Here is a 26,990-nt window from a genome sequence, read left to right on the forward strand (position 1 = left end):
GCCAGGCAATGCACAATGGGGCAGAGAGCGGTGCAGAGCCTCAAGTTGGGGGCTGGGGGCCTCTAGTGGCTCCCCCTGCTCCCAGTGCTTTTACTCAGGAAGTGCAATGAATTCCAGCAACCCACCTTCTCCATACAGGTGTATATGAGGGAGGACAAGTCTCATCCGCTCTTGGGAGCCAGAATTGGCTCTAATCCATTTCACAGAAGTGCCCTGAAGAAGGTTCCATTGTATAATGTCTTTGGTCAGTTCTTTTTGGAAGTTCTTTGTTGCATCTAGACATAGAACTTGTGAACTGCAATGAAACCACAGCATAAGAGTACAGGTACCAGGGCTTTATTAGACATTTCACTGAATACAAAGAAACTGGGTTTTATGCTTTTCACATTCAATGCACATTCTTGTCATAAAAAAAATCACATTTGCCATACAGAACTATAGGCGATTTTTTTTTTACACAACATTTATTAAAGTACCATTGACTAGATCCTAAAAAGAGAAGGGACAGCCCTGTGAACCGCTGGTGCACAATGCACAAGGAGCTATAGGTCACCAATGTGACACACCCACATCTCACAAAATGAAATAATATCATTCCAATGCATTAGAATGCAATGCAATCATTTGGAATAGTAAGGCTTCTAGAAAGAGAATTTTAATAGGGTTAGAGGCAGTATGGCAATATTGTCAGAATAACTACCTTGCACGCTTCTAAAACTACTCATCACCGAGTCAGGCAATAACCCAACACCTGCCATGGATTTATCTTCAAGTACATTTCCCCCCAGTTTTTATAATGACACTTAAAACTAGTGCATTCTGCTTTATGTATCCCAGCTTCCCAGGTGGTGTAACACTAATCAAAACAGATTTGTTAATGTAAATACAAGTCCCAGAATCTAGGTATCTTTGCAGATCCAATTGACTTTGGTGGGACTCTGCATGTGTGAAAAAAGTTTGCCCATGTGGCTCCAACTGCAGGATTGAGGCCTATGGGCTCTAGTCCATCTCGCTGCTAGTACAGGATTACTCCCACAGATACATTTACTAGTTAGTTATTCGAGTTTTAAATGTGGAGTTACAAAGTTTAGGGCTAAATTATCTCCAACCAAGGAAGGGTGTATCTAACAGGTCAAGTATGTGGGTATGCATGGGGACTGGGTGGTGGAGGTGTGGGAAACCTGCCTGTGACAGGAGACATTAAGTCTCTCTCTGCCTTCTCCTAGCCCTGTGTCCCTTCACGGAAGTTCTTGACCAAAGCTGGAAGTTGTGCATTGAAACCAGCAACCCATATCCAGCATGGATGTGGGTTTGTTCACCTCTGCTAGTGATGTTGGGAGGGAGCTGAGGTTGAGAGTAGGATAAGGCATATTAGTGCACATGGAAGGTAAGGAGGGATGATGGACAGAGGGTAGAGAGATTGCAGAAGGGTGCTGAAATTAGATAACCAGCACTTCTGCTCAGTGCTTAATTTGTAATGAAAGATGTGCCAGGACTCAAGCAATGATTTACTTTCATAACTGATGTGGCAAGCCTAGAGGTGCTAGGGCTTAGCTCTGGCACAAATTAAGTACTACAGCTGCTTCTCCCCAACCAGCGGGGTGGGTTCTCACTGGCTTTCACCTCAGCACCCCAAACCTATTATCTGCTACTTAAGCAGGTTTGACTCTGAAGCTGTCCCCCCCCCCCCCCCATACGATATCAATTGACTGAGCAGGCCAGCACGCAGCTGTCTGGCTGGGCAGATCTGGAGTTGGACCTGTCTTGTGTCACATATTGGGTGTTGAGGACACAATCACCCTTAACATCAAGTAGAGGTGCTGCATGCAGAAACGGGAAGGGGGAACTGTATTTGATTGTGAGACATGGTTGGCTGATTCATCATATTTCTGTGTAGTGGAAAGTACTGACGCTCCCCTTCTTTCTTAGAGCATAAAGCCTTTCAACTCTGGCCTGTTGGACCTTACATCACTTTCTTAGTGAAAGCTGTACACTCAAGACAGCAGAATGCTGTCAGTGGGCAGGACTGGCCTGGGTACCTCCTTGTCCCTAACCCTCCCTCTTCAACATGTGGAATGAACCTGGATCCTGGGGCAGGTTTCGAACTGTGAACTCACAGTCATATTCCACCAGAGGACATTCTCAGTATTATCCAGCACCCAGGTATTTTCCCACCCACAGCTGAATTACCTTGGAAAATTTTGCCCTTAGTGTCATAGCTACACTAAAATCCAGAGCAAATTACATGCTCTCCATTAGATGTGCCCAATTCCCATTGACATAAATAGGAGTTGTGAGTGTATATCTGAGGGAATGATCTGGCTGATATGATATATCATACTAGGTCTTGATATTTGTGTACAGTTAATTTGATCTTAAAAATGTGCTAATCCTTATCAGTTTTTAAATGAGCTCCAAATAAGTTCAAGTTTAACTCCTTCTAAAAAGTAAAACAACCCAGTCCTGGAAAAAGCATTCAGCCACCACACAACTTGTTTTGAAATCTGAACTCATAACTACAGGGCTTAACAAAATAATGCAGCTACATTAAGGCAGGTACCATGACTGCCCTTTTCCTTTAGGATAAGTTATTTCTCACATTTTGAACACAACCCCCACCCCCACACACGCATACACACACACATACACACACAAACATGTAACCAGTACCTATAAAACAGCAGCACAGTAATAAACATAATAAATAATAATAGAGAAAAATCACTGAACTCCAAGAAACTGGTCATCAATACATTTTACATACTCTACAGCATATTTTATCCTTGTCAGTGGGTAAATGAACAATTCAGAACAATGTTGACAACTGTATATAACACAGAAGCTACCAGTGAAATATGGCAAACACATCATATAAACTATTAACTTTTGCTTCACTGAAAAGGGGTTTAGCTGTCTAAAATGGTGTTAGCTGAACTCTTGAAATCCGCATATAACCCATTCAGATGGCACTGCTCATCGCTCCATGCATTGTATTCAGAATGAAAACCATTAGAGGTATGTTCTCAGTAGACTTCTCTTTTTTGATATTTCTCAGCTAGTCTTCAGAATTTTTTATTTCCTTTCATACCATATACCACACCCTGGTCAATTTCTGCTCTTGATTAAACCAGTGTAAATCTGCAGTAACTCCTCTGAAGCCAATAGAGTTGTTTTGACAGCAGGATTTGACTCTGCATTCAGGAGGTACACACACATTGTACATACTTTTACAGAAATGAACACTATGATAATTTTAATGGAAGAATGTATGTGTAAATTACATCTATAAAAATACTGGGGCAAATTCTGCCTGCAGTTACACCAGTTGTAATATCATTGATTTCATTACTATTGATACTTCAGTGGGCTTCCATGAGGGTTCATTGGTGAAAACTGAGCAGATCCCACATACACTGGTGTAAGTCAGAAATAACTTCACTGAAGCCAATGAGTATACTGGTATGAAATAAGTGGGCCAAATTCTCACAAGGTGTAAATCAAGATAGCCTCAAGGAAATGATTGGCGCTGTGCTGATTTACACCAGCTGAGCATCTGACCCGTTGCCTTTAAGCTCTTTAATGTATGTGGTGCTCTGTTGTGATTGGTAATTTTTGCAGATCTGACTGAAAGAAAACATTAAGTAGCCATGTCATAGCATCCGAAAGATTCATATTACTTGACATGTACACACTAGACTATAGACACGAGTGGTTAAATGTGTACAAGAGGAGAAAAAAGACAATGTGATGGCAGTCGACGAATTAACATTACTAGCTCCAAAAGACAGTGAAGGATGCAAAATACAACACATGGAAAAATTATGATGCCCAGTATCTTAGGTGGGGTTTTTGCTCTTATGAGTAGATTACAGTCATTATTTCCCTTATAGGATTCCATGTGGTATGTGTGCAGAAAAACCAAAGCAGGCTATGTCAAACAACGGAACGCAGTAGGACCCAATTCTGCAGTTCTTAAGCAGACACATTTAATGTTCAAGTCAATTTTGCCTACATACAGATGGCGAGATTGGGCTCTAAGGGCTTGTTTACACATAAAAATTAATGCAGAATAAGTGAAGGTGAGAATTTAAAGCAGATTAACTATTCCTGATTAATTCCACGAGTACTTGCTCTTATTCTGGAATAAGAGTGCTGTATGGATTAAGCTAATGTGGAATAAGACACTCATGCTGGAATATAAGCATCCACACATGCAGTTAATTGGGAATAGCTATTCTGAAATAACTCCCTATGTAGACAAGCCCCAAAAGGGTCCAGTTGTATTGCACACTTCCTTTCTGGTGCGTTTGGTTTCTTGGCAAGCATCCCACAAGTACAACAATGGAAACTTTCCCCGTTAGGATGGCAGGATTAAGATGTTTGTCCACAACAGACTAGCGAACTGCACGTTACTCTATTCCCTCCCCGACAACAGTTAAAGCTAGTTTGTTTATTCACAGCCCTTGCCATTAAATTCTGTTCTTCTCCATTGGGAAGGAGATTAACAGCTGAATGAAAATGTCATTTAGCTGACAAAGTTTTTTTGTGCATTTAGCTAACAGTATAAAGATCCCTTCCCTCCCCCAGCCCAATGGAGAAACTACATAATTTGTTTATTACCCTATCTTTGCAGAGGACTTTTTTTGCTTTGCTTTTATTTTCCAGCACCCAAACAACAAATAGGACACAACTGATGCTAAGCAAACATTTTAACAATGCCAATAAGCTCAAGATACAACATAGTTATATTTATATATACTTTTTTCTTAAATACATCGAAACACCTGTTTTCAGTACATATTTATATAAATGAAACCCTTGTGGCATTTTATGTGTGCTTGACTCAGGGTTTCCAGGAGGAAATCAACATTGTGCCTCTCAGTTGTTTATAATAGAAACCCAATCACAAAATAAAAGCAAATTAGTCTTTTTTCTTTGCTCACCCTAAAGATGTTTGCACTGCTCAGATTTTTTATTTTTTTTAACATATAATATTTTTATGCAGTTAAAATGCTTTGGCCACATTTAAATAACTGAAAAATGACAAAAAGAAAAGGAGTACTTGTGGCACCTTAGAGATTAACAAATTTATTTGAGCATAAGCTTTCGTGAGCTACAGCTCACTTCTGCATGCATCCGATGAAGTGAGCTGTAGCTCACGAAAGCTTATGCTCAAATAAATTTGTTAGTCTCTAAGGTTCCACAAGTACGCCTTTTCTTTTTGCGAATACAGACTAACACGGCTGCTACTCTGAAACCTGAAAAATGACAGAAGACATTGAAAAAAAAGCAATCTGGCTCACTGAAATAATTATGAAAATAGTTTCTTAAACCATATCTCCAATAAGTAAGGAAACAAGTTCTAAATGTATATCACCAGACGCCCTGTTCAAAGGAAAGGCACTGCCTTGAGAACTGTGCAAAATGTGGCCGTTTCAGTTTGCACGGGATTCAGCAAAACTTACTTGTGCATTTCAACTCATGTAGCTCTCATCTGTTGAATTTTCCTTTGAGAGAATCTGGAAACTACTTTCATCAGAACCTACTGAGTTTCGTCTCGCTTTGTGTGAAAACCATAGCTTCCTCCATCTCCCATGGGAAGAGACAGTGTTTGTGAACCTCAGCAAATGTTTTGGTCAAGTTTTGGGTTAGTAAAGAAACCAAACTGTCCTGGTTTTGCGGTCCCATTGTGATTGGTTCTCATAGCCCTAATTGACACACAGGGATGGTTAATGAAGAAGGAGTTGTAAATTTACTTTCTACATTCTTTAACCTGTATATATACCTATAGCTAAAAATGAGGGCACAGTTCTGTGTGTGCATGTCTCTGTATTATGTACATAGAGACAATATATATATATGTGCCTTTAATGCACACATACATGCATAGACACACACTGGCACATCATCTAAATACAAAATACCAGTGAATATACCTTTTATTCCACTACTTTGGAAATGAAAAAATATCCATTCCTGGTGACGCCATTTTCATTTTCGTAACCTCAGAACATTGCATTTGCAGTTTCTATTCCTCATGTTTTATCACTTAATGGAAATTAGTAAGGGCCAAATAAAACCATCCTTAGGCCTTACTCAAGCAACTTCCATTGCTATCAAGGGGACTTCAACTGAATAAGGATGCCACCTTAACCCTCACCCTCTCAAATTTAAACTATGATATTTCAATAAGCAATTTCTCATTGTACTACTTTGGAGTCCGTATGATTTGTAGAAATTTTACTAAATGCTCTACTTTCCTCCATTGTCCACATGCACATCAGTATATATGATTAACTCTATTAATATCCAATTGTGAGTTGTTGAAACCATACAATGACTCTGCTCTCATTTTATTTTATATCTCACCAACTTTTTTACCCATTAGAGTGATATATGTTTCATTTAGAGTAGGGGGACTGGAGGGTCTGCTGTTGTAATAGCAGGTATTCTAAACCTCTTGTCATGATTTATTATTTCACAGGAATGAAAGGACCATAGATTAATGTTATTTGCTACCCACTGAACTGTTCCACTCTTTAGTAGAGCAATTTTTCACTGTTGAATTGGCACCAATTTTTTCATCAGCAGAAAACTGTTGCTCTGTGTTTATAGCTGCCTTAAAGAGAAATTGATACTGCAACTTCGTATTAAACAAGTCAACGTTTCGTCTGTATAGATTTATTCCTGCAGAAAGTAAATTTCTATAGATGAGGTCAAATCCTGCTCATCCTACTCAGATGAGTAATTCTACTGAATTAGGGCTTAATCCAAAGCCGATGAATGAAAAGCCTCCCGTTGACTTCAATGGGCTTTGCATCACATCTGTAAATGGGACTTCTCATGGGAGGGATTTTTAAAAGTGCTCAGCATTGCCGTAACTCTGCTCCTACTGAAGTCCATGGTAAAACTCCCATGGGCTTTCATGGGATTCGAGTTAGGCCAATGCTGCATACTTTTTTGACTTCAGCAAGTGCACAGCACTTCTGACAATCCTACTCCAGGTGAGCAAGGTGATCAGGATTTGGCCCATATTCTGCACAGGCTACAGAATATGGTTCTCAATATTTGCCGTCTGCTGATGATACAAGAATTGCAAGCATGACTTTATATTGAATTTATTCCCCAAATGCCAATAAACTGATGGCTGCCAATGAATGCAATCAGTTATGCCACCTAACAGATGAAGTGCGTTGAATTGAAACATTAGGGTCATATAGTGCCCTCAGTCTGCAGCAAAACATTCATGTCAGTAGGAATTCCCTGTGCAGACAGAGGGCATTATATGTCCCTCCAATCTACATAAAGCAAATTGCTTGGCACTATTCATAACCTTAGAAGTAAGACACAAATATTATATTTGGTACTTTGTGGAAAATGTGCAGTGGCTTTCTCTAGTCGACCACTAAAGAAATCCTGTTTTGCTCTTCAAATGAAAAACATGAGGGTTTATTAACGTAGAAAATTATTATAACCAATGAAAACATTTCCCTTTGCCCACCCACTACAGCCCTAAACACCTCAGAGATTCAGTGTTATAGGAAGATCTGTGTGTTACAAGATATTTTTTTCTAATACAATTGGGTTTTCCTTTCAAATCTACTCAATGAACAACAAATATATTGCAGTAGTATCAAGTAGTATCAGCTTCGCCTTCATCCAGGATATAGTTGAGTTTTATGACAGTGCTGATAAAGTCACCAAGTTCTACAAAATCAGCAGTGATAATATTGATACCACTTTCTCCTGGTTTCTGAGTTCGGACCCAATGCATCATTGCGGGAAGAGCCCTGAGGAGGAAAAGGAAGAAGAATTATTAATAAAGAAGCAAGACAAGTATTTTGGGTGGAGTTTTATAAAGCACTTAGCATTGACTTCACTTTGCTCCCCAGGGTAAAATGCCCATTGACTTCAATTAGGCCACGGCTGAGCACATTTGAAATTTTCACCCTTTCCTCCTTTAATTCCCTGTGTAGACTATGTCTTGATTATATTTCAGTTTCTTAAGGATTAATGCAAACATTTAATAGAAACATGCCATGCAATCCCACAGCAATTGGTTAGGAAGGAGAAATAACAGAGAAAACAAGTCATCGTTCATGCTAGGTTGACACATCATACAAAGCTTTGCAAAACATTCTGCTTACATAGTGGATGTTGTCTATTGTTCTCACACTTATTTCTTCATTGTTTCACTTCACAAAAACAAGACCTTTGTTTCTCTAAAGTTCCATTGCTCCTGATAGTTATTTCCCATCAGGATTTAGACTTATATTAAATCTTAGTTTGGGACACCAGAACAATGTGCTGAATATCCCTTTCTTTACAAAACTGTATATCACACGTCCAATAGTCAAGTCATGGGCTATGTTCCATCATGAGTTTGTGTCTTTATGATTAGTTAGTGGAAGAAAATAAGACTTATGGTTGTTTTTGAGACAGGGTGGAGTTATTAGGTCAGGAACCCAGAAGTGGGATATTGGACTGCAAAATGTATTTCTGTGTGTCTCTTTATAACCTAGAGCTCTCTGTGATGCCATGAAGGCTATATTATGATCTCTAATAAGCTATATATGGAGAAGATGTTTGATAGTTGATGACTCTTTAATCCTGCAGATAAAGGCATAACAAGATCCAATAGCTGGAAGCTGAAGTTAGCAAAGTTCAAATGAAATAAACGTGCACATTTTTAACAGTGAGGGTAATCAATCATTGTAGCAAATTACCAAATTGTCCAGTATTTGGAGTCTTAAAATCAAGATTAAATGTCTTTCTAAAAATATGCTCTAGTTCAACCACACATTACTGGGCTAAAAGGAGGAATGCACTGAGTAAAATCTATGACTTATGTTATGCAGGAGCTCAGACTAGATGAATGTAATAGACCCCTCTGGCCTTAAAATCTACAAATCTCTGATTCCCTCCTGGATTGCACCTGAGGTAGTAATTTTCCCTTATACAAAGCAAGTGTAAAATTCTGATCTGGTAGCAATACCAATCAGGTCTAATGTTTTGAATGTAAATTAATCTATTCCTGACCAATGGCCTTAGGCAAAATAGTAAGAAAGCATGCATAATGGGTGAAGGATACAGATTTTACTTATAAGTGACTTAACTACTTTAATTATAAAAGTATTCACTGTTGACACAAAGGTTAACCTGGATCCTATAAAATATTACAAAGAGAAAAGCACAGCACTCCCAGGCCTTGGTTCAGATCAGAAAAGCACTTAAACACATGCAAAGTCTATTCATGAAAGCATAAAATTTGATTTGATTGATTCCAGTGGGACTTAAGCAGGTGCTTAGCATGTGTTCAAGTGCTTTGCTGAATCCAGACTTAATGGAGTATCTTTGTAATTTTATTATGTATAAATCTGAAGAATTGTACTTGGTATTGTTGCATGAAGAACCACGAGAGAGACTATGAAACTGGAGAGAGACCATGTCATGATTCCAGGAACCAACATTTGAAAGGAATTGACACTAATCATTGGTGCCGACTCCATGTGTGCTCCAGGGCTGGAGCACCCATGGAAAAAAATTAGTGGGTGCTTAACACCCACTGGAAGCCAGCTCCCTCCTCACCTCCACAGCGCCTCCCACCCACTACAATCAACGGTTTCGCGGTGGTGCAGGAGGCTCTGGGAGGAAGGGGGAGGAACGGGAATGGGGCATGCTCATGGGAGAGGGAGGAAGTGGATGGGAAGAGGCGGGGCAGAGGGCGGGGCTTGGGGGAAGGGGTCTGGTGGGGGCGGGACCTGGGGCGGAGCAGCGGGTTGAGCACTCCCAGGGTCTGGAGGAAGGCGGCGCCTATGACACCAACCAGCTTTTGAGGAACTGGACAAATCATAACCAGAATGACACAGATGAACCAGAGCATGAGGAAACTGATTAAGGATGGCTCAAAAGGGGTTGAAAGCACTCAAAATGCAGTGTCATATTGAAATGTCAATATTTTGCTGAACACTGGAGGACTACATTGGGCAGAATTCCCAGGGAGGGCTTTAAACGGACTTTCCTTTTAATTCTAGCTTCCTATTTGAGCTCAGAAAGTCTTTTAGACTTAAAAGTGAGGGACCTGATTCTGTCTCTAACTAGTTTGATATAGGTTCTTTATTTCTTAAGTGCTCATCTGCCTTTGATATTTATTTCTTCTTGAGGCGTAACATCTTCTCTTTGTGGCATCCCATTTGTTTGCTGTGAAACTGATGATAATTTTGTAATTCTGTTCCCAACCCAAGAGTTTTCTGATCATCTAATCCAGTGGTTTTCAAATTTATTTGATCATGCCCCCACTTTGTTTTATCTGTAGTAGTTTATGCCCTGGCCAGACAGGTACATATACCGATAAAAAAAAAAAATCAACAAGCTACTGTCTCTAAATATTACAAACAGAAATGCATTGATTCAAAACAGAGCCAACAATCCACTGTAATATGAGCAAAAACAAAACTGCGATTGTGGTTGAGCTTACAATTAAATATGCATACCGTGACTTAGCAAACAGATTAATGTACAGATGGCAATGGCTTTGTATAATACTGTGCAAGGGTAATAGAAATCTGTCAAAATGCACAGTACCATCTAGAGTCAAATGCACAGCACTATTTGAGGACCTGATATATCAGGAGGAATCAGATTTGCTAGTTATTTATTGCTGTGGGTAAAATGTGTGCCATACGTTTTTTTTCTAAAGCTTCTCCCCCTCTCCCCCCGTGAATACAGTCAGCGCCCCCCACAGGGGGGCCTGTGCGTCAGTTTGAGAACCTCTGATGTAACCTATGTAATAAGGTGCCTATCACCTTGATATTTATAATCAGTGTTCTTTTTCTCTTGCCAGGTTCAAATCAATCTAACATTTACTAGACAGGTTTACTTTAGGCTAGTATTCCATTTCAGGCTCACCTGAGCTGGTGTGCCTTGACATGAGACTCTTTCAGGTTCAGTGCTGGTAGCTAGCGGATTTCATTTAATATTTCAGACTGAACTTCATTGCACCATCCCCAGTCACATACTGTCAGATAAACTGATAAGGATCTTTGGTTGATGGATCTAGAGCAGTGGTTCTCAACTTATTTATGCAGCCCATAATGTGTTACCTGGGCTGCAGGGGCCAGGTGGCAGAGTAGTGGCAGCCCAGAACTTGCCATGCGGGGCTGTCTGACTGCCTGCCCCAGACCCAGGACCCCCATTGTGGGGCTGCCTTGGACCCCACAGGGCTGGCCGTGAGCCCCAGACCTTGCAGGGTGGGCCAGCAGCCCCAGACCCCTGACCCCACGGGTCAGGTGCCCCAGACCCCATGGGGCCACAGGCAGCCCCAGACTCCAGACCCCCCAACTCCGCAGGGCCAGCTGGCAGCCTTGACCCCTGGACACCCGCCACATGGGGTGGGCCGGCAGCCCTGACCCTGGCACTCTGAGCGGTGGGCAGCTGGGATCCCAGACCCTGCCACGTGGGCGGCCTTTAGCACACGGCTGAGCTGGGCCACAGCTGTGTGCTAATTGGGCCGTGGGTTGAGAACTGCTGATCTAGAGATCTTGCAAACATAAATCATATATAGATTAGATTAGACAGCAAATAAAATAAAATAAAATAAAATAAATCTTTGCCTAGCAAAGCACAAGATTTCTCCATATTAATGCACAGAAAAAATAAAAGCAGCAAAATACATGGGGCCCAAATTCTGTGCTGGTGTAACTCCACTGACCTCAAGAATTAGGCTTAGGGTATTTTACAAAAGTCTCTTTCGTTAACACTGCATATGATGAGAAGTTCACATAAAGGGCAGTACATTTCCCTCTTCCCATAATGCCACCTTGAAAACGGCTCTACATCCGGGGTTGCAAGAAACTGTGTGCATTGTTTTGCTTTAGTACAAACACTCACACATGTTAACAGCAATTATGGGAATAATCCTGGTTTAATATTCCTCTGGGTCTCTTTCTAATGGCAATACAAAACTTGTTTACCCTTCACTGTAATTTCCAGCATGCCTCAAACTAGTACTGTAATTGTCCTCATTAAGGGTTTTAGTCAGGAAAATGCAGACCATGCTGTGTGGCAGCCACCCACAAGTTTTTACACTCACAGAAACCCAGTAGATAGCATGGCATTAGTGTATATTCTCTTAGGCTATGTCTACACTTCGCACCTTTTAGTGACACAGCTGTGCCGCTACAGCTGTGCGGCTAAAAGGTGCACAGTGTAGCCGTTCTTTGTCAGCAGGAAAGACCTCTTGCGCCGACAAAAAACTTCCATCCCCAACGAGAGCTCTCCTGCCGACAAAGCGCTGTTCACACTGGTGCTTTTCGTCGGTAAAACTTTTGTCGTTCAGGGTGTGTTTTTTTCACACCCCTGAATGACAAGTTTTACTGACGAAAATCCAGTGTAAACAAAGCCTTAATCTCTCTAACAAAGTGGATTTTGTTCATGGGCATAAACAATTCTCTCCCCCTATAAATGCACTGTAGCCAACCATGGACCCCACCCCCCTGCAGTTGCATCTATGTAAGCAGACCCCTTTGGCCACTGGGAGTCTGCCTCAAGGATTTTACTGTCCATGCACCTGCAGTATCAGGGCCAAAGCTTCCTAACCTTACACTGGAAAGAGTGACAGAATGGTCTGAGAACAGGTCTCCGCCCCAAAAATTCACAAGTACTGATCTCAGCTCTCACACAGGCCTTGTTGACACACAAAAGTTATACTGCTTAAGCTCTATTGGCACAGTTAAGGTGGTACAATCATTATGGAGGCAGCTATATCAGTACCACACAGGAAGTGGAATCAGATATACTGGTACAAGTAAAACTGTGTCTACACTAGAAGTTGTACTGGTATTACTATTTAGGTAAAAAAGAACCATACCCCTACTTAAAATAGTTATATTGGTACCAAAACTACGTAGACCAGAACAGTGCTACCTCTCCATAGCCTTGGAAAAACCTTAAATCTCTTAAACTCACTTCTCCTCAGTTTCCCTATTTCCCTATCTGTCAAATGCTGCCGTGACAACCAATAATATTACTTGATGAGTAAATCAGACTGCTTGCTTGCCTGACAGGGCTGTTGTGCGATTTAATTACTGGCAGTAAATGTTCCAAAGTGCTTAGAAGATGAAAAGCCCCATGTGAGTTTGATTGCTGCTGTAAATTAATGGCCAAGTAGTTGGAAGTTCTGACACATGCAAATTAGTTATCTGCACATTTCAAAAAGTTTGGTGGTGCATTTCTATTTGGATAAGCCTTGAAAAGTTAGCACAAATTTCTGCAAATTATCTGTATATCATGATGCCTCCCTTTTAAAATGATCTATTAAGAATAATTAGCTAAGCCTTGCTGACTCACTGGCTGAGGAATTTGCTATGGAATCCACTCCTTGCAATGGAGTTATGCTGCAGAATTTCAGTTTCTTTTTTTTTTTTCAAAGAATCTTCCGGTCCTTATGGTTGTAAAAATAACCTTGATAACATGGACCACATGAACAAACTGATGCAGTGTTGCCTGCCTTAGGCTACATACAGCCAGCTGAAATAATAGCTCTGAGAGACTGTGCTGCACGATCCAGTAATAGGGTTGCCAACATTCCGAATGCAGAAAACTGAACACCCTTGCCCAGCCCCTGCCCTGCCCCTTCCCAAGGCCACGCCCCTACCCTACCCCTTTTCAGAAGCCGCACCCCCTGCTCACTCCATCCCCACTTCTTCCATTGCTCGCTCTCCCTCACCCTCACTCGCTCATTTTCACCAGGCTGGGCAGGGGGTTGGGGTGTGGGTGGGGATGAGGGCTCTGGCTGGGGCTGCATGCTCTGGGCTGGGGCCCGAGGGATAGGATGTGGGAGGGGGTATGGGCTCAAGGCTGGGGCCAGAAATGAGGGGCTCAGGGTGCGGGGGGACTCTGGGTGGGGGGCTGGGGTGCGGAGGGGGTTAGGTCTTTGGCTGGGGGTGCGGGCTCTGGGTTGGGGCTGGGGATGAGGTGTGCGGGGGGTGGGCTCTGGCTAGGAATGAGGGGTTCAGAGTGCGGGAGGGGGTGCGGGCTCTGGGAGGGAGTTTGGGTGCAGGAGGAGGCTCAGGGCAGGGGCAGGGGGTTGGGGTGTGGATGGAGTTCAGGTTGCAGGTTCTGGACCACGCTTACCTCAGGAGGCTCCTGGAAGTGGCCGGAATTTCCCTCTGGCTCCTAGGCTGAGGTGCGGCCAGGCAGCTCCGCGTGCTGCCCTCATCCGCAAGTGCCACCCCTGCAGCTCCCATTGGCCGTGGTTCCCAGCCAATGGGAGCTGCAGAGCTGGCCCTTGGGATGGGAGCAGTGCACAGAGCCCGTGTGGCTGCACCTCTGCCCTGGAGCCGGAGGGAAATGCCAGCATCTGTGTGGAACCAGGGCAGGCAGGGAGACTGCCTCAGCCCTGCTGCACAGCCGACTGGACTTTTAACAGCCTGGTCAGCAGTCCTGACCGGAGCCGGCAGGTTCCCTCTTCGACCAGGAGTTCCAGTTGAAAACCGGACACCTGGCAACCCTATCCAGTAAGTGAACAGAAAAGAGAAATACCTTCCTTCAGTCCCATAAACCTTATGCACTAGGCCTCACTCTGACCTGACTCACCCCTCTTTTGCACTGGTGTAACTCCATTGAGTTCAGTGGGATTATGCCTGAGTTGCACCACTGTGAGGTCAAAATCAGTTCCTGTGGCAGGGTGCCATGTTGTTTGGTGAACAAAGGATGAAATACAACTCAGCTTCCCCAGTGCAGGTCTGTATTGGTGTTCTAGGAAAAAGAAAGAAGAATGCCTACAGGAAGGAAGAGGTCCAGGCTGACAGGCTACCCTACTGTGTTGAACACGTGACTGATAGAGTGTCTATTACTTTGGGTGGTCTGTTCCCTTGTTTTGATTTCAGATTATGAAATTATCCTTAGAGAAAAACCCTTGCTGAATGTTCCACTGTATTATTTCTGCTGAGTCATTCCACCGGCTCAAAAGTGTGCTGTAAATAAACACACGCTGCTGCACGTCTGTGGTCACTCACTTCTCTCCTGAAAGAGGAAAAACCATTTCTTCAACTCCAATGCTTCCTGTGAAACAATGCTCCGATTTGCCTCTTGCTTTCACCCAGGTAAATCAGGAGTAGCTGGTTTGAAGACAATGGAGATAAGACTGGTATGAAAGCAAGAGGAGAATCGGGTCCAAACAAATCATTCATAGGCCGTTTCAAAGCCGAAGAACATTGTGTAACTTAAACAAAAACCAGAATGGACTAGCACAGGGGTTCCCAAACTTGGTTCACGTCTTGTTCAGGGTAAGCCCCTGGCGGGCCGTGAGACGCTTTGTTTACCTGACTGTCCGCAGGTACAGCCACTCGCAGCTCCCAGACCCAGTGGCTGCAGTTCGCCATTCCCCGGCCATTGGGAGCTGGGGAAGCCGTGAACCAAGTTTGGGAACCCCTGGACTAGCATCATGTCAAATCTTATTAAAAAGAACTTCACATAACTTCAGTTAAGGGAGCAAAACTGAAATCCCCTTGTGCTGCCTTTCAGACACTGAACTAAAATACGACAGAAGAAGAACTAAAATACGACAAAGCTAACTGCATTACAATTTGGTAAAAAGAAAATCTGCTTTTGGCCTGTTTTAGCTCAGAGGGAATTTTTATGTCTGAGTCATAAAACTCTGACGATGTGACAGAACGTTAATGATTGCAGTGTTCGATCATGGGGCCTCCTGTGGCGAAACATCCATTCCTCTCAGCAGAGCCTTTAAGGGAGGAGAGGGAAAAAAAGCAGCACTGTAAACGCAAAACAAAAGAGCTTTTATTGCTACTAATGAGAGTTTCATTGCTAAAGAGAAGACAGTAGGTTTTCTTTCAGATTGTAAGGAACCACTACAATGACTAATCCAGAAAGGGAGAAGTGGTTTCATGTGCAGATTGCAAAACCGTCTATCAGTAAGTGCCCCAGTTATCAACAGTCACTCTGAACCGTGAAGCTATTCCATTTGCTCAGGACAAAAATGAGATTTACATGTTGCGATAGAATTTTCAGTGTCTTTCTTCCCTCTCCAATCTCCCTTTCCTACAAGAAATGCTCATTTGCAAGACAATAATTGATCCTTTGCATCACTGCCTAGTGATAAGAGCACAGGAGCTGCTGTTAAGAACTCCTTAGTTCAAATAATTGAACTGCCTGGACTGATTTGCCAGTTTTAGGCCAGTTTGTAAAAATATCCACTAGTTTTGGGTGCCCAAATTGACACATGCTGGGTCTAATTTTCAGTGGTGCCAAGCACATGCAATTCAGTTGACTTCAGTGGGATCTGGGGTGCTCTGTGTATCTCCATCCTATGAATCTCAAATTGGGCACCCAAAATTGGACACACACAGAATTAGCAGAATAGTTAGGTCTTAAACTCTCTGGGTGGGATTTTCAAGAATGCTCAAGTGTTAGACAAACGTGGCTTCCTTGATGTCAATGCTGGGGCCACCGATTAGTGTTGCCAACCCTCCAGGATTGTCCTGGAGTCTCTAGGAATTAAAGATTAATCTTTAATTAAAGTTTGTTATGTGAGGAAACCTCCAGGAATATGTCCAACCAAAATTGGCAACCCTACTACAGATGAGGCTCTGCATTGGTCATGCTCTACCTGGTAAAAAGATACACCACCAGCAATACTGTGCAGTACTGCAGGAAGTTCTCTTTCAATGCTCCCATTTGGGCAATACCCCTCCACAGTTACCCACCCCTACTGCAGGCTTTGGCTTAAAGCTACATTTAAACCCTTCCTGTCTATACAGTACTTTGAAGTACTATCTATAAAGGCCAATTATCATTGCTACATATATTTGACTTGTTGTTCCTTCTCTTCTACTGATCTCAATGTGCAGGGCTAACAGTGGAAGATCAGTTTAATAAAATAATAACTATTACCACAGTCTGCCTGATCTGCGCAGTGCTATGTAATTTATTTGCTAATATAATTTTCCTGACCAGTACTACTTTGATATGTCTGGAAATCCCTCTGTGAACCTTTTGGAGCTGCAACCACATATATCCTCAGAATCATTCCCTGGGGTGGTAATCATGAAAATGTCAGAATGCAAACGGTTAATCTCAGTTCCCCAGCAGCTCAGATTCCATAGTTTTTCCTTTGTCATTTGGTAGTATCATACAAGTCTGCCTAGGTCTCCATGAGAAGGGGCTGAAAGTGTTACAAAGCTATCTGAAACATTTTAATGGGCTATGCCAATCCTTCTGGGCATTGAGGTGCATTGTATTTTTAGAACACTGGCTGAAATGAATTTGGTACATTATTCATTCAATCTCACAGGACCCTGCTGGGAGTCAGTTTTTCAGGATCTTGAATGAAAGTGTTACACTGTTCATGAGTTGGCAAGATGCAAGCGCTGGCTGCACTAGCATCCAATAGCCTGTGCATTTATTCCACTGAAATGCTTATCTATAATTCAGTGGTTTTCCAATTGCTGTATAAAGTTTGGAAACACATTTAACTAGAGTGTGCAGACTAAAATTTTGGGGCCAGATGAATATTTTAGTATGATTGATCACAGCGCTATAGTCTTTCCAGAATCAATGGGGCCAGTTTTCTTTGTACTTCAGGCCAGTTTTTGGTTTTGAAACGAACACCGTGAACTTAAAAGTCAGCTTTCTGTCTCCACCTGCAAAGGCAGGGAATGGTAACATTTTAGTAGTATTTACTGAACCAATATCCTTACTCTTGCAAAAAGTGCAATGGGATATTTAATAGCAACAAATGTTGACCCTCTAGGCTAGTGGCTTGTTCTCAGTATCTTGCTTTTATTCCTGATTCTGTTTTTGGAATGTTAGGCTTTTAGAGCAACAGGGAGGCAAGCTGTGTATCTAAGGGTGTGAGCAATTTCACAGCTAGGAAAGGTTTCAGCAAGCCTGGGGCTATGATTATAGAAACACTCATTAAAGTAACAACACTAGCCTGGAAAAATAAACTCAATTTTTAGTGAACGATCAAGCATTAATCCTTAGGCCACAGAGCTTGTGTCAGGGGTTCTGTGTTCCAAACCTGGCTCTTCCAATGACTGTATCATTATGGACAAGTTGCTTAACTGCTCTGTGTCTTAATTTTCCAATCTTTTCCTCAACTGAGGACAGTTCATCCCTCCGAATGGTGTAATGAGGCTTAATTCATTAACTTGTTTCCAATTATTTCATAATTAGCCATTCAGTTAAGAGAGCTGACTGTGAATCAGCTTGGATTCCTCCCATCCCACTCATGGCTCTTTAAACATTACCTGCAGAGGTATCACTGCACACGTTTGCTCAGGTAGAGGTACCTCGTAATTGTTGAGGTGCTTGAGAAGGCAATGTGCTCTGGATCTAGTACCTGCCTAGCTGCTGAAGGAATGTTGTTGTTTGTTTATTAGCAGTAATAATTCATAGAATAGTGAAGTTATTTTTGGAATCAGGACTCGTTCGGTCATATTTTACATGGATTTTCACACTCTTTGCTGAGGAAATCTCTATCAGCAGTAAAGAAAATATTCAACTTTTGTTTAGTCTCAGTTTTACATTTTCTCTTTCTACTATTTGAAAAAAGTTATTAAGGTTCAGTTAAAAACTCAGGCTTTGGAGTTTACTGCAATATGGGAAGTGCTTTGTTGAAGGTATACAGTTGATTTATTAAATGCAGACATAAGAATGGCCCTACTGGGTCAGACCAAAGGTCCATCTAGCCTGGTATCCTGTCTTCTGACAGTGGCCAATGACAGGTGCCCCAAAGGGAATGAACAGAACAGGTAATCATCAAGTGATCCATTCCCAGCTTCTGGCAAACAGAGGCTAAGGACGCCATCCCTGCCCATCCTGGCTAATAGCCATCGATGTACCTGTCCTTCATGAACTTATCTAGTTCTTTTTTTAACCCTGTTATAGCCTTGGCCTTCACAACATCCTCTGGCAAAGGCTGACTGTGCGTTGTGTGAAGAAATTTCCTTTTATTTGTTTTAAACCTGGTGCCAATTAATTTCATTTGGTGGCCCCTAGTTCTTGTGTTAAGAGAAGGAGTAAATAACACTTCCTTATTTATTTTCTTCACGCCAGTCATGATTTTATAGACCTCTATCATATCCCCCCTTAGTCGTCTTTTTTCCAAGCTGAAAAGTCCCAGTCTTATTAATCTCTCCTCATAAAAGATGATTCATGTTATCTTTACTGGACCTTTCACAGACCTGCATTCACCACCATCAGTCATATTTCTGGGAGTTGTCAGGCAGGGCTTTGGCTCAGCAGGTTGTATCCTATTTAACTTGTAGGCTGCTGACTGTGGGTTGGTTTATCTTTACTCAACTTTTCTTGGCTGTGTTCTACCTCAGAGACTTGTGTTGGCACGAGAGAGAGTATCCACCTGCAGAATTCACACCTAGATTTAAAAATCCCTGTAGTTTAGTGGTGTTTGGATTCTGGGTTTTGGTTTGGGTCCATCTATTAATAAGTACCTTTCTTTTCCTACAGATTCATGGTAGTATTTGCACAAGGTTTGGAAATAGATTTATCTAATTGTTCCATCAAACCGTTAAGATGCAATTTCCAGCTCTACTGTTATGCAGCACTAGTCAGAGATCCTGTAGGGCACCCCCTGCTGGTTGCCAATGAGACTGCTGTGAGGAAAAACCAGCCTCTGGGTTCCTGGGTGTTTTAAGCTTCCCTGGTCTCAGCAGGCTGCAGCACTGTTTCCCCTCATGGCCTCTCTGGCACATTTCCTGGGCACTGACCATGAGTCTGCTACCCCATCAGAGAAATGGAGCCCCTCAGCCCATCTGTCTTGTCCCCAGGACCAGTGCTGATTCCCAAGACACCCCAGTTGCATAAATACACCCTGCTCCTAGAACCCTACCAAAGGAGTGAGCCTTCTGGTTTACCGTTTAACTCTCTCAGGAGGGAAGTGGCAGTTGGGAAGCATATAACACACGCAGAGACAGATTTCATAGCTTCTAACACCGCCTCTCTTTTATATTTAAGAGATAAAGCACAAGAGAGTACAGATCACATAGAATGCACCAAACATCCCAACCACAATGTCCCTCAGTAGCTCACCATTTCCTTGGAAGACCATCTGTGTCAGGAAGATGAATGGTACCCAGAAGAGCAGCTCCAGGCCTTTTTACAACTTTTAGCCCCCTTTCTCAGGTCACATCCTGCTCAGCCTCAACAAGTGACCACAGAATCCCACAAGTTGACTTCCTTCCAAAGGCAACTTCTCCCTTGCTAAACCAGCTTTCTTGGGTGGGAGTCAGTCTATTATTCCAAACTATTCCATATTCCACTGCTTTAACCCAATGGAGCAGATACTCATTTTGGAGCTGGCCTTTCAGCGTGAGATGGAGCCAGATGCAAACCCACAACCTTCAGGAGAGTAGTTGAGGGCCATTCAACAGCCACACCCCAGATTAGTGGGAGTTCTTTATGTTATTATGTCTAGAGTTCCTCTTACACACTGCCCAGTGGCTCATAGCTTTACTTATTTGCATTTTAAAATCTTGCATGTATAAACAACCCAGAAACAATATCTGTAAAGCACAAGAAAATGGTAATAGAAATATAGCATGTCATGTAGACAGACAGTTAGGTTGTGATAGTGAGCCACTGGTCTGAGTTAGGGGCAGCATGGAGCTCCTTAGGTACATCTACACAGAGATTAAAAAAACATGGCTGGCCTGGATCAGCCAACTCGGGCTTGCGGGGCTCGGGCTGCAGGGCTTAGAATTGCTGTGTAGACTGTTCAGGCTCACTGGAACCTGAGCTCTGGGACCACAATTTTTAGACAGCTATAGTCATGCTGTGGGTCTTTTATCCATGTGTAGATTCTTACTCCTGGGGGAATTCTGTGTTACTGTGCACATGCAGAATTAAAGAGCCCCACAGATTTTTATTTTTTTGCACAGAAAAAAGCTTCTGCCAAAATGTTGCTGCAGTTCCGCCTTTTGCCCATCAGAGGGTGCTGTGGCACAAGAACAGCAGCACCTCCCAGAAGAAAATAACTTCTGCAGTTCTGCCTTTTGTCCACCAGAGGGTGCTGTGGGGATAGAACAAAGCAGCAACTCTGGGCCAGCTAAGGAAGAGAAAGCCTGCCTTCTTCACGGTGCCTGTCAGGCCAGGTCAGGAGACAGGGTTTATGGGGAGTCAGACAGTGTGGGGTGCTAAGGGGTCAGACAGGGGCTCGTAAGGGCTAGTGGGGGAAGACAGGCTGAATGGAAGTGGAGGCACACGGCCACAGGGGGAGGGAGGTGCGGGGCCACATGCTGATGGGGGAGGGGGTGCAGAGCTACAGAGGAACAGGGGAGTGGCTGGATGGGGTTACAGACAAGGGGACAAGGGGAGGGGCACAGGGACACATAGGGACAGGGGAGTAGCTGAGTAGGGGCACAAAGACACATGGGGATGGGGGAGGGATACAGGGACATGTAGGAACAGGGGAGTGGCTGGGTGGGAACACAGAAACACATGGGAACAGGGGAGGGGGTACAGAGCCACATAGGGACAGGGGGAAGGGGTACAGGCCCACATGGAGATGTGGGGAGTGGGTGTCTGAGTGGGGGTGGAGGGACACATGTGGACAGGAGATGCAAGGACACATGGGGGTGCAAGAACACATGGGGACAGGGGAAAATGTGCCTGACTGAATGGGAGAGGCTAGGGGGAAGTTCCTTAACAATCCCCCAAAAAACCTGTTCCATACTTTTCCCACCCATACCCAATAACCCTCCAAGTTCACACCCAGGTTCCTTCCCAGCAATTTACTTCCCTCCATTACCCCTGACTCCCCCAAGCCTTTGCACTGCTTCTGAGAGGTGTGGGAAATACAGCTCTGTATTGTAGTTTAAATACAGAATTATTACTCAGAGTTCTGTATTAATATGCCTAGTAAGGAATCTATTTGTCAAAAAACATTTCCTGAATCTTTTGTTGTTGTCGTATTGTTACAGACATACTTGCTGACAGGTATTTTGAAATAAATTACCAAAATAATTGAAACAGGTGTGATTATATTGTGTTATTTTGGCAAACAAAATATGCAGAATTTTGCAAAATTTTAAAATATTGTGTGCAGAATTTTTAATTTTTTGTGCCAGAATTCCATCAGGAGTAGTAGATGTAGCCCTTGAAGTACACTTTCTCCCAAAGGAGCTTGGTGCACAGGGGTATTATGCAGAGTACATCAGCCTGTAGACTGATGTAGCCTGTGCCCTTTGGTGTGTGATGGGGAAAGAGCCAGACACTTTCCTCCCCTCCAATCCCTTTTGGGATGCTGTGCACCCCTAGGAGCCCATGGAGGGAACACTGCTTGAGTGCATGGGTGGCCCTTACACATGTGTTATGCAAGGGGGGTGGGGAAGGTTTCTTGCACTCTTCTTCCACACTACCACCCTAGCAGCATAAGGGTCATGCACAATCTGGCTGGCCCAAAAAATGGACAGTACATGATTGACATTGACAGATCTAGGAAACAAGATAAAGTGGCCTCACTAAGAGGTCTACATTTTCATTCTGAATGGAAACTTTGTTTAGTTTTTCCAAAAACCCTGGGAAGATTTGAATTGTCCACTCCCCTCCTCCCCCGCTACTTGTCCTTTTTGTTTTTTCATAGAGTGCCAAAGTTATAGTATTTTTCGTCTCCTTTTGCTATGGTGTAACTTTTCCAAAGGTGGAGAAGTTTGGAAAAGTTAGTGCAGAAATAAAAAAAAGAGGAAACAAAGAAAGGAAAAAGGAAAACGTGAAAGAAAAACCTCTAGTCATCACTGATTCTATTGTGTTCAGTGAGGTGTGGGGGGGAAATAGGATGGGGGAGAAAAAAACCGTGAAAATCCTGAGAGTGAGAGTCCTGCACTTAGGACGGAAGAATCCAATGCACCGCTACAGACTAGGGACCAAATGGCTCGGCAGCAGTTCTGCAGAAAAGGACCTAGGCGTTACAGTGGCCGAGAAGCTGGATATGAGTCAACAGTGTGCCCTTGTTGCCAAGAAGGCCAATGGCATTTTGGGATGTATAAGTAGGGGCACTGCCAGCAGATCGAAGGACGTGATCGTTCCCCTCTATTCAACATTGGTGAGGCCTCATCTGGAGTACTGTGTCCAGTTTTGGGCCCCACACTACAAGAAGGATGTGGAAAAATTGGAGAGAGTCCAGCGGAGGGCAACAAAAATGATTAGGGGACTGGAACACATGACTTATGAGGAGAGGCTGAGGGAACTGGGATTGTTTAGTCTACAGAAGAGAAGAATGAGGGGGGATTTGATAGCTGCTTTCAACTACCTGAAAGGGGGTTCCAAAGAGGATGGTTCTAGACTATTCTCAGTGGTGGAAGAGGACAGGACAAGGAGTAATGGTCTCAAGTTGCAGTGGGGGAGGTTTAGGTTGGATATTAGGAAAAACTTTTTCACTAGGAGGATGGTGAAGCACTGGAATGCGTTACCTAGGGAGGTGGTGGAATCTCCTTCCTTAGAAGTTTTTAAGGTCAGGCTTGACAAAGCCCTGGATGGGATGATTTAATTGGGGATCGGTCCTGCTTTGAGCAGAGGGTTGGACTAGATGACCTCCTGAGATCCCTTCCAACCCTGATATTCTATGATTCTATGATTCCTGACACAAATATTCATTTTTGACAAATTGCATTTTCTGATAGGAAAATTTCTCAGTCGAAAAATTTCAACTGTGGAGCTAGTTGCACTGATGCATTGTGGCAAGACGGCTATATATAAGGAGAAAGGAGTGACCCTTGGTGCCCAGCATCTGTCACAGAGAGGTCTCTTCAAGCAAACCCTTGGAAAGGTAAAGAGGGTGCCCAAAATAGAGCTAGGTGAATAAGTCATTTTTCAGTTCAGTTGCAATTTCAAACAACTGGGGAAAAAAATTGTTCAGGTCAAACCAAATTTGAAATGTTTCAAATTTTTTGGTGAAACGGAAGTGTCCATTTCACATGTGTTCCACAGGGAGGTTTCAATCCTGGTTCTGCCACATCCCATATAGGTGCTCTAACCTCTCGGCTGAAAGTTATGGCAGAGGCGATAGTGGCATTGGCACCAGCACCTCTTCCTTCTCCAGCCATTTTGTGAATGGCTGAAACTATTCAAGTCAAATTTGCAACTAGTTTTTGGGTCAATTGAAACCACATTTTTCATCATATAAACTATTTGTCTGCAAAAATGTGCCTACCTCTAGTCCATACTAGGAGAAAAGGTGGATTTTTACTATGTGTCAGCTAACGTATAGAAGAATCCTAGTGAAGACAAGGCCGTTAGTAGTCTTCACATGTGGTGGCAAGCCAAGGTAAACAATGGCATGAAAGCTAGAAACAGCCTTGTCTTCACTAGGATTTTAGCATGTGTTAGCTAGCATGTGGTAAAAGACACACCTTTTCCCCAAATTAACAGAAGGTCTCAGTGTGGGGAGAAAGCTAAGGCTGAGTTTTATGCTGTTGTGACTACCAATAAAGAAAGCCAAAGGCCAGACAGAGATTAAGCTTGAACTGTGCACTGACTGCATTGTGTTCAGGGCAGGGTGGGAACCTCAGCTGTTCACAGCGCACATTCCTTAGTACCCAATTCCCAACCTCCATGCCTGCCGCTGCTGGGTATCTGCTGGAGTTTTCCCAACAAATTACTGACCGGGCTCAACGCTGCTTAGTTTATGAGAACTGACAACAGTGCTGCCTGAGGTGGTACAGCTGCAGGCAGTGATAGATCTGAGTGCCTCTGTGTCTCTGTTATTTTCTTCCCCCTCCTCTGCCCCTTTCCCTCCAAAAACCCCCACAACCACCGCACACACAGAATATGAAGGTTCTCCGGCTTCTCCCTTGCAGTGAGAATTAAAAATGCATTGATATCCTCCTGCTCTGAGGTATGTGCATTTGCCTTTGGCTTGATGGACTAGTCAGTGGAAAATTGAGAGCAGGAACAAACTGACAGTTAACCAGGTGGATGCAAAACAGAGCACTGATGTGAGAATTAATAAAACTGAAACTAGCTAGCCCTGGGATCAGAATGCACATATGTCACTGAGCAGTCAAGAGACACTCAAAAAAAACAGCACAGGTGTTTGACATTAGTATACAGAATGACAATGTAAATGATATGCAAGACGAGAACAGAGTGACAGTGATAGTAGATAGAATGGATTATATCACATGACCATGGTCTGACACTGACCTGAAAAGGACAAGTCATTATCATCATTTTGAAAACACTTATTTTCTCACTGTTTAAAATAATTCTCTGGAACTTAAAACTAAAAAGCTTCCTTATGAAAGTGCTTAGCCGTTTTGTAACCACAGCCTTGCAAAATCTTACTTCTCTGGGTGAAACACCTCCTCTTTGATAGGCAAATAAAAAACCTCATCATCACGGTAAGAGAGAGGGGGATTGAAGTTTGTACATTTTGGTCTGGGCTGGAAAATCATCATGACAGCTTTGCACAGACTTCATTGCAGTATTCCCAGCTCCTGAAATTGTATTGAGAGTCTCCTGATTTTTGGTGCTTTTCTTAAAGCGTCTCAGTTTTCATTAAAAGGAGAAGGTGGTTGTTAGCCCTTTTGGTCCTGGAGAAAAGCAGGAAAAGGTGAAGCCTCAAAGTCTCAAGACCCAAGGAGGCAAATAAAAGACACTCAAATCATTATTTTTTTAAAAAAAATCTTATTATTTTTGGGGCCTAATTCATGATTTTTGAATATTTGAAGTTGGCAACACCACTACTGTGAATTATTTGTTTTGTTTAATATAGAAAAAATTACAAGGATGTTACAAACACCTATAAAAGGAAAACATAAAAAGATACTTTTGGGTGACATCTAGGTCTCTCCGTGCTCCTTTCACTTTAACATAATAAAAAGACACAACGATGGAAGAGCACAGAAGCATGTGTTAGATGTAATGTGGCTGCTCTTTAAACTGCATTTCAAGCAGCACAAGTGCTTCCCTGGCAGGCATTTAAAGAACCGTAAAGGGAATCAAACAATTGTTTAATTCCTCTTCTGATCCCTCATGAAGAGGGAAGAGAGTCTTGCACCTGTATACACATCTATGCTCACAATCCCACAACATACACTCATTGATTTTTTTGGGAGGGGGCAAAATCCTTGCTAGCTGCTTTGGCAAGCTACCTAATTAGTATCTACACAACAGATTCCAGGAATGTCACTCTCTGGGTCACACCAAAGCCTAAAATTTCTGATGAATCAGTGTGAAGTGATAGCAACAGCGAATAGCATGGTTGGGAGCTCTTTGTGTTTAGAATATCACCAGATTTCATCCCTAGGTCTTGCAGTCTGTCACCATCCTGTTTTAAAGTTCTCAGCCATTTTGACTGTAACAATCTTGGGGTTCATTAAATAACAAACCAGTGAACGAGAAAGGAATAAAGCTTCAATAAAACAAACTTAAGAGTATCTCTGTCGAATTGCTGCACAAAGCCATGCAGTGTTCCCAACCCCCGCGTTCAGGGCACATCTCCAAATTCCTATGTTCATAATACTGTGCCTTATGCAGGAGCATCTTGAAATTATAATCTTCTACAAACATCTCTCTATATTGACTTTATGAATTACACCTTTGTGGTGTACAGCTACAGCAAAGCATGTATTTATGCCATGCCAAGAATTCTAGACCATTGTGATATCAGAAGTAACTCAACCAGTCACCATTTTTACTGTACAGCTAATTTGTATGCAACAATTTCAATGGCTGTATGAGGGAGACTGAACAAATGATGGATTATTTGGCCCAACTACCACACCCATGCACCCAACACCCACCCACCCAAATCAACACAGATCTCCCTGCACAAGCTGCCAGACACAAATCAACACAACCACTCACACAACAACACAATCAGTAGACACAATAACCCCCAAATCTCATTAGCTGAGAGGGTAGTTAAAAAGTACCGAAGGAAGTGTAAGGAAGAGGCTAGCAGAATTCAGGGGAAGTATGATCTCTCCCTGTCCCTGGAGGAATGGCTGAGG

At 42.8% G+C, this 26,990-nt stretch overlaps 1 protein-coding gene across 1 annotated transcript in view; it reads right to left on the bottom strand.

Annotated features, from left to right (window-relative positions):
• Positions 1 to 320: 320 nt before the first annotated feature.
• Positions 321 to 26,990, bottom strand: part of PLCXD3 (phosphatidylinositol specific phospholipase C X domain containing 3) — a 164,104-nt gene continuing 137,434 nt past the window's right edge. The window contains exon 3 of the mRNA XM_048850660.2: positions 321 to 7,790. Coding sequence (XP_048706617.2) covers positions 7,634 to 7,790 — 157 coding nt within the window. The 3' untranslated portion in view covers positions 321 to 7,633. The remainder of the gene's footprint in view (positions 7,791 to 26,990) is intronic.

Source organism: Caretta caretta, chromosome 5, assembly GCF_965140235.1.
Source record: "Caretta caretta isolate rCarCar2 chromosome 5, rCarCar1.hap1, whole genome shotgun sequence".
NCBI classification, from domain to species: Eukaryota; Metazoa; Chordata; order Testudines; family Cheloniidae; genus Caretta; species Caretta caretta.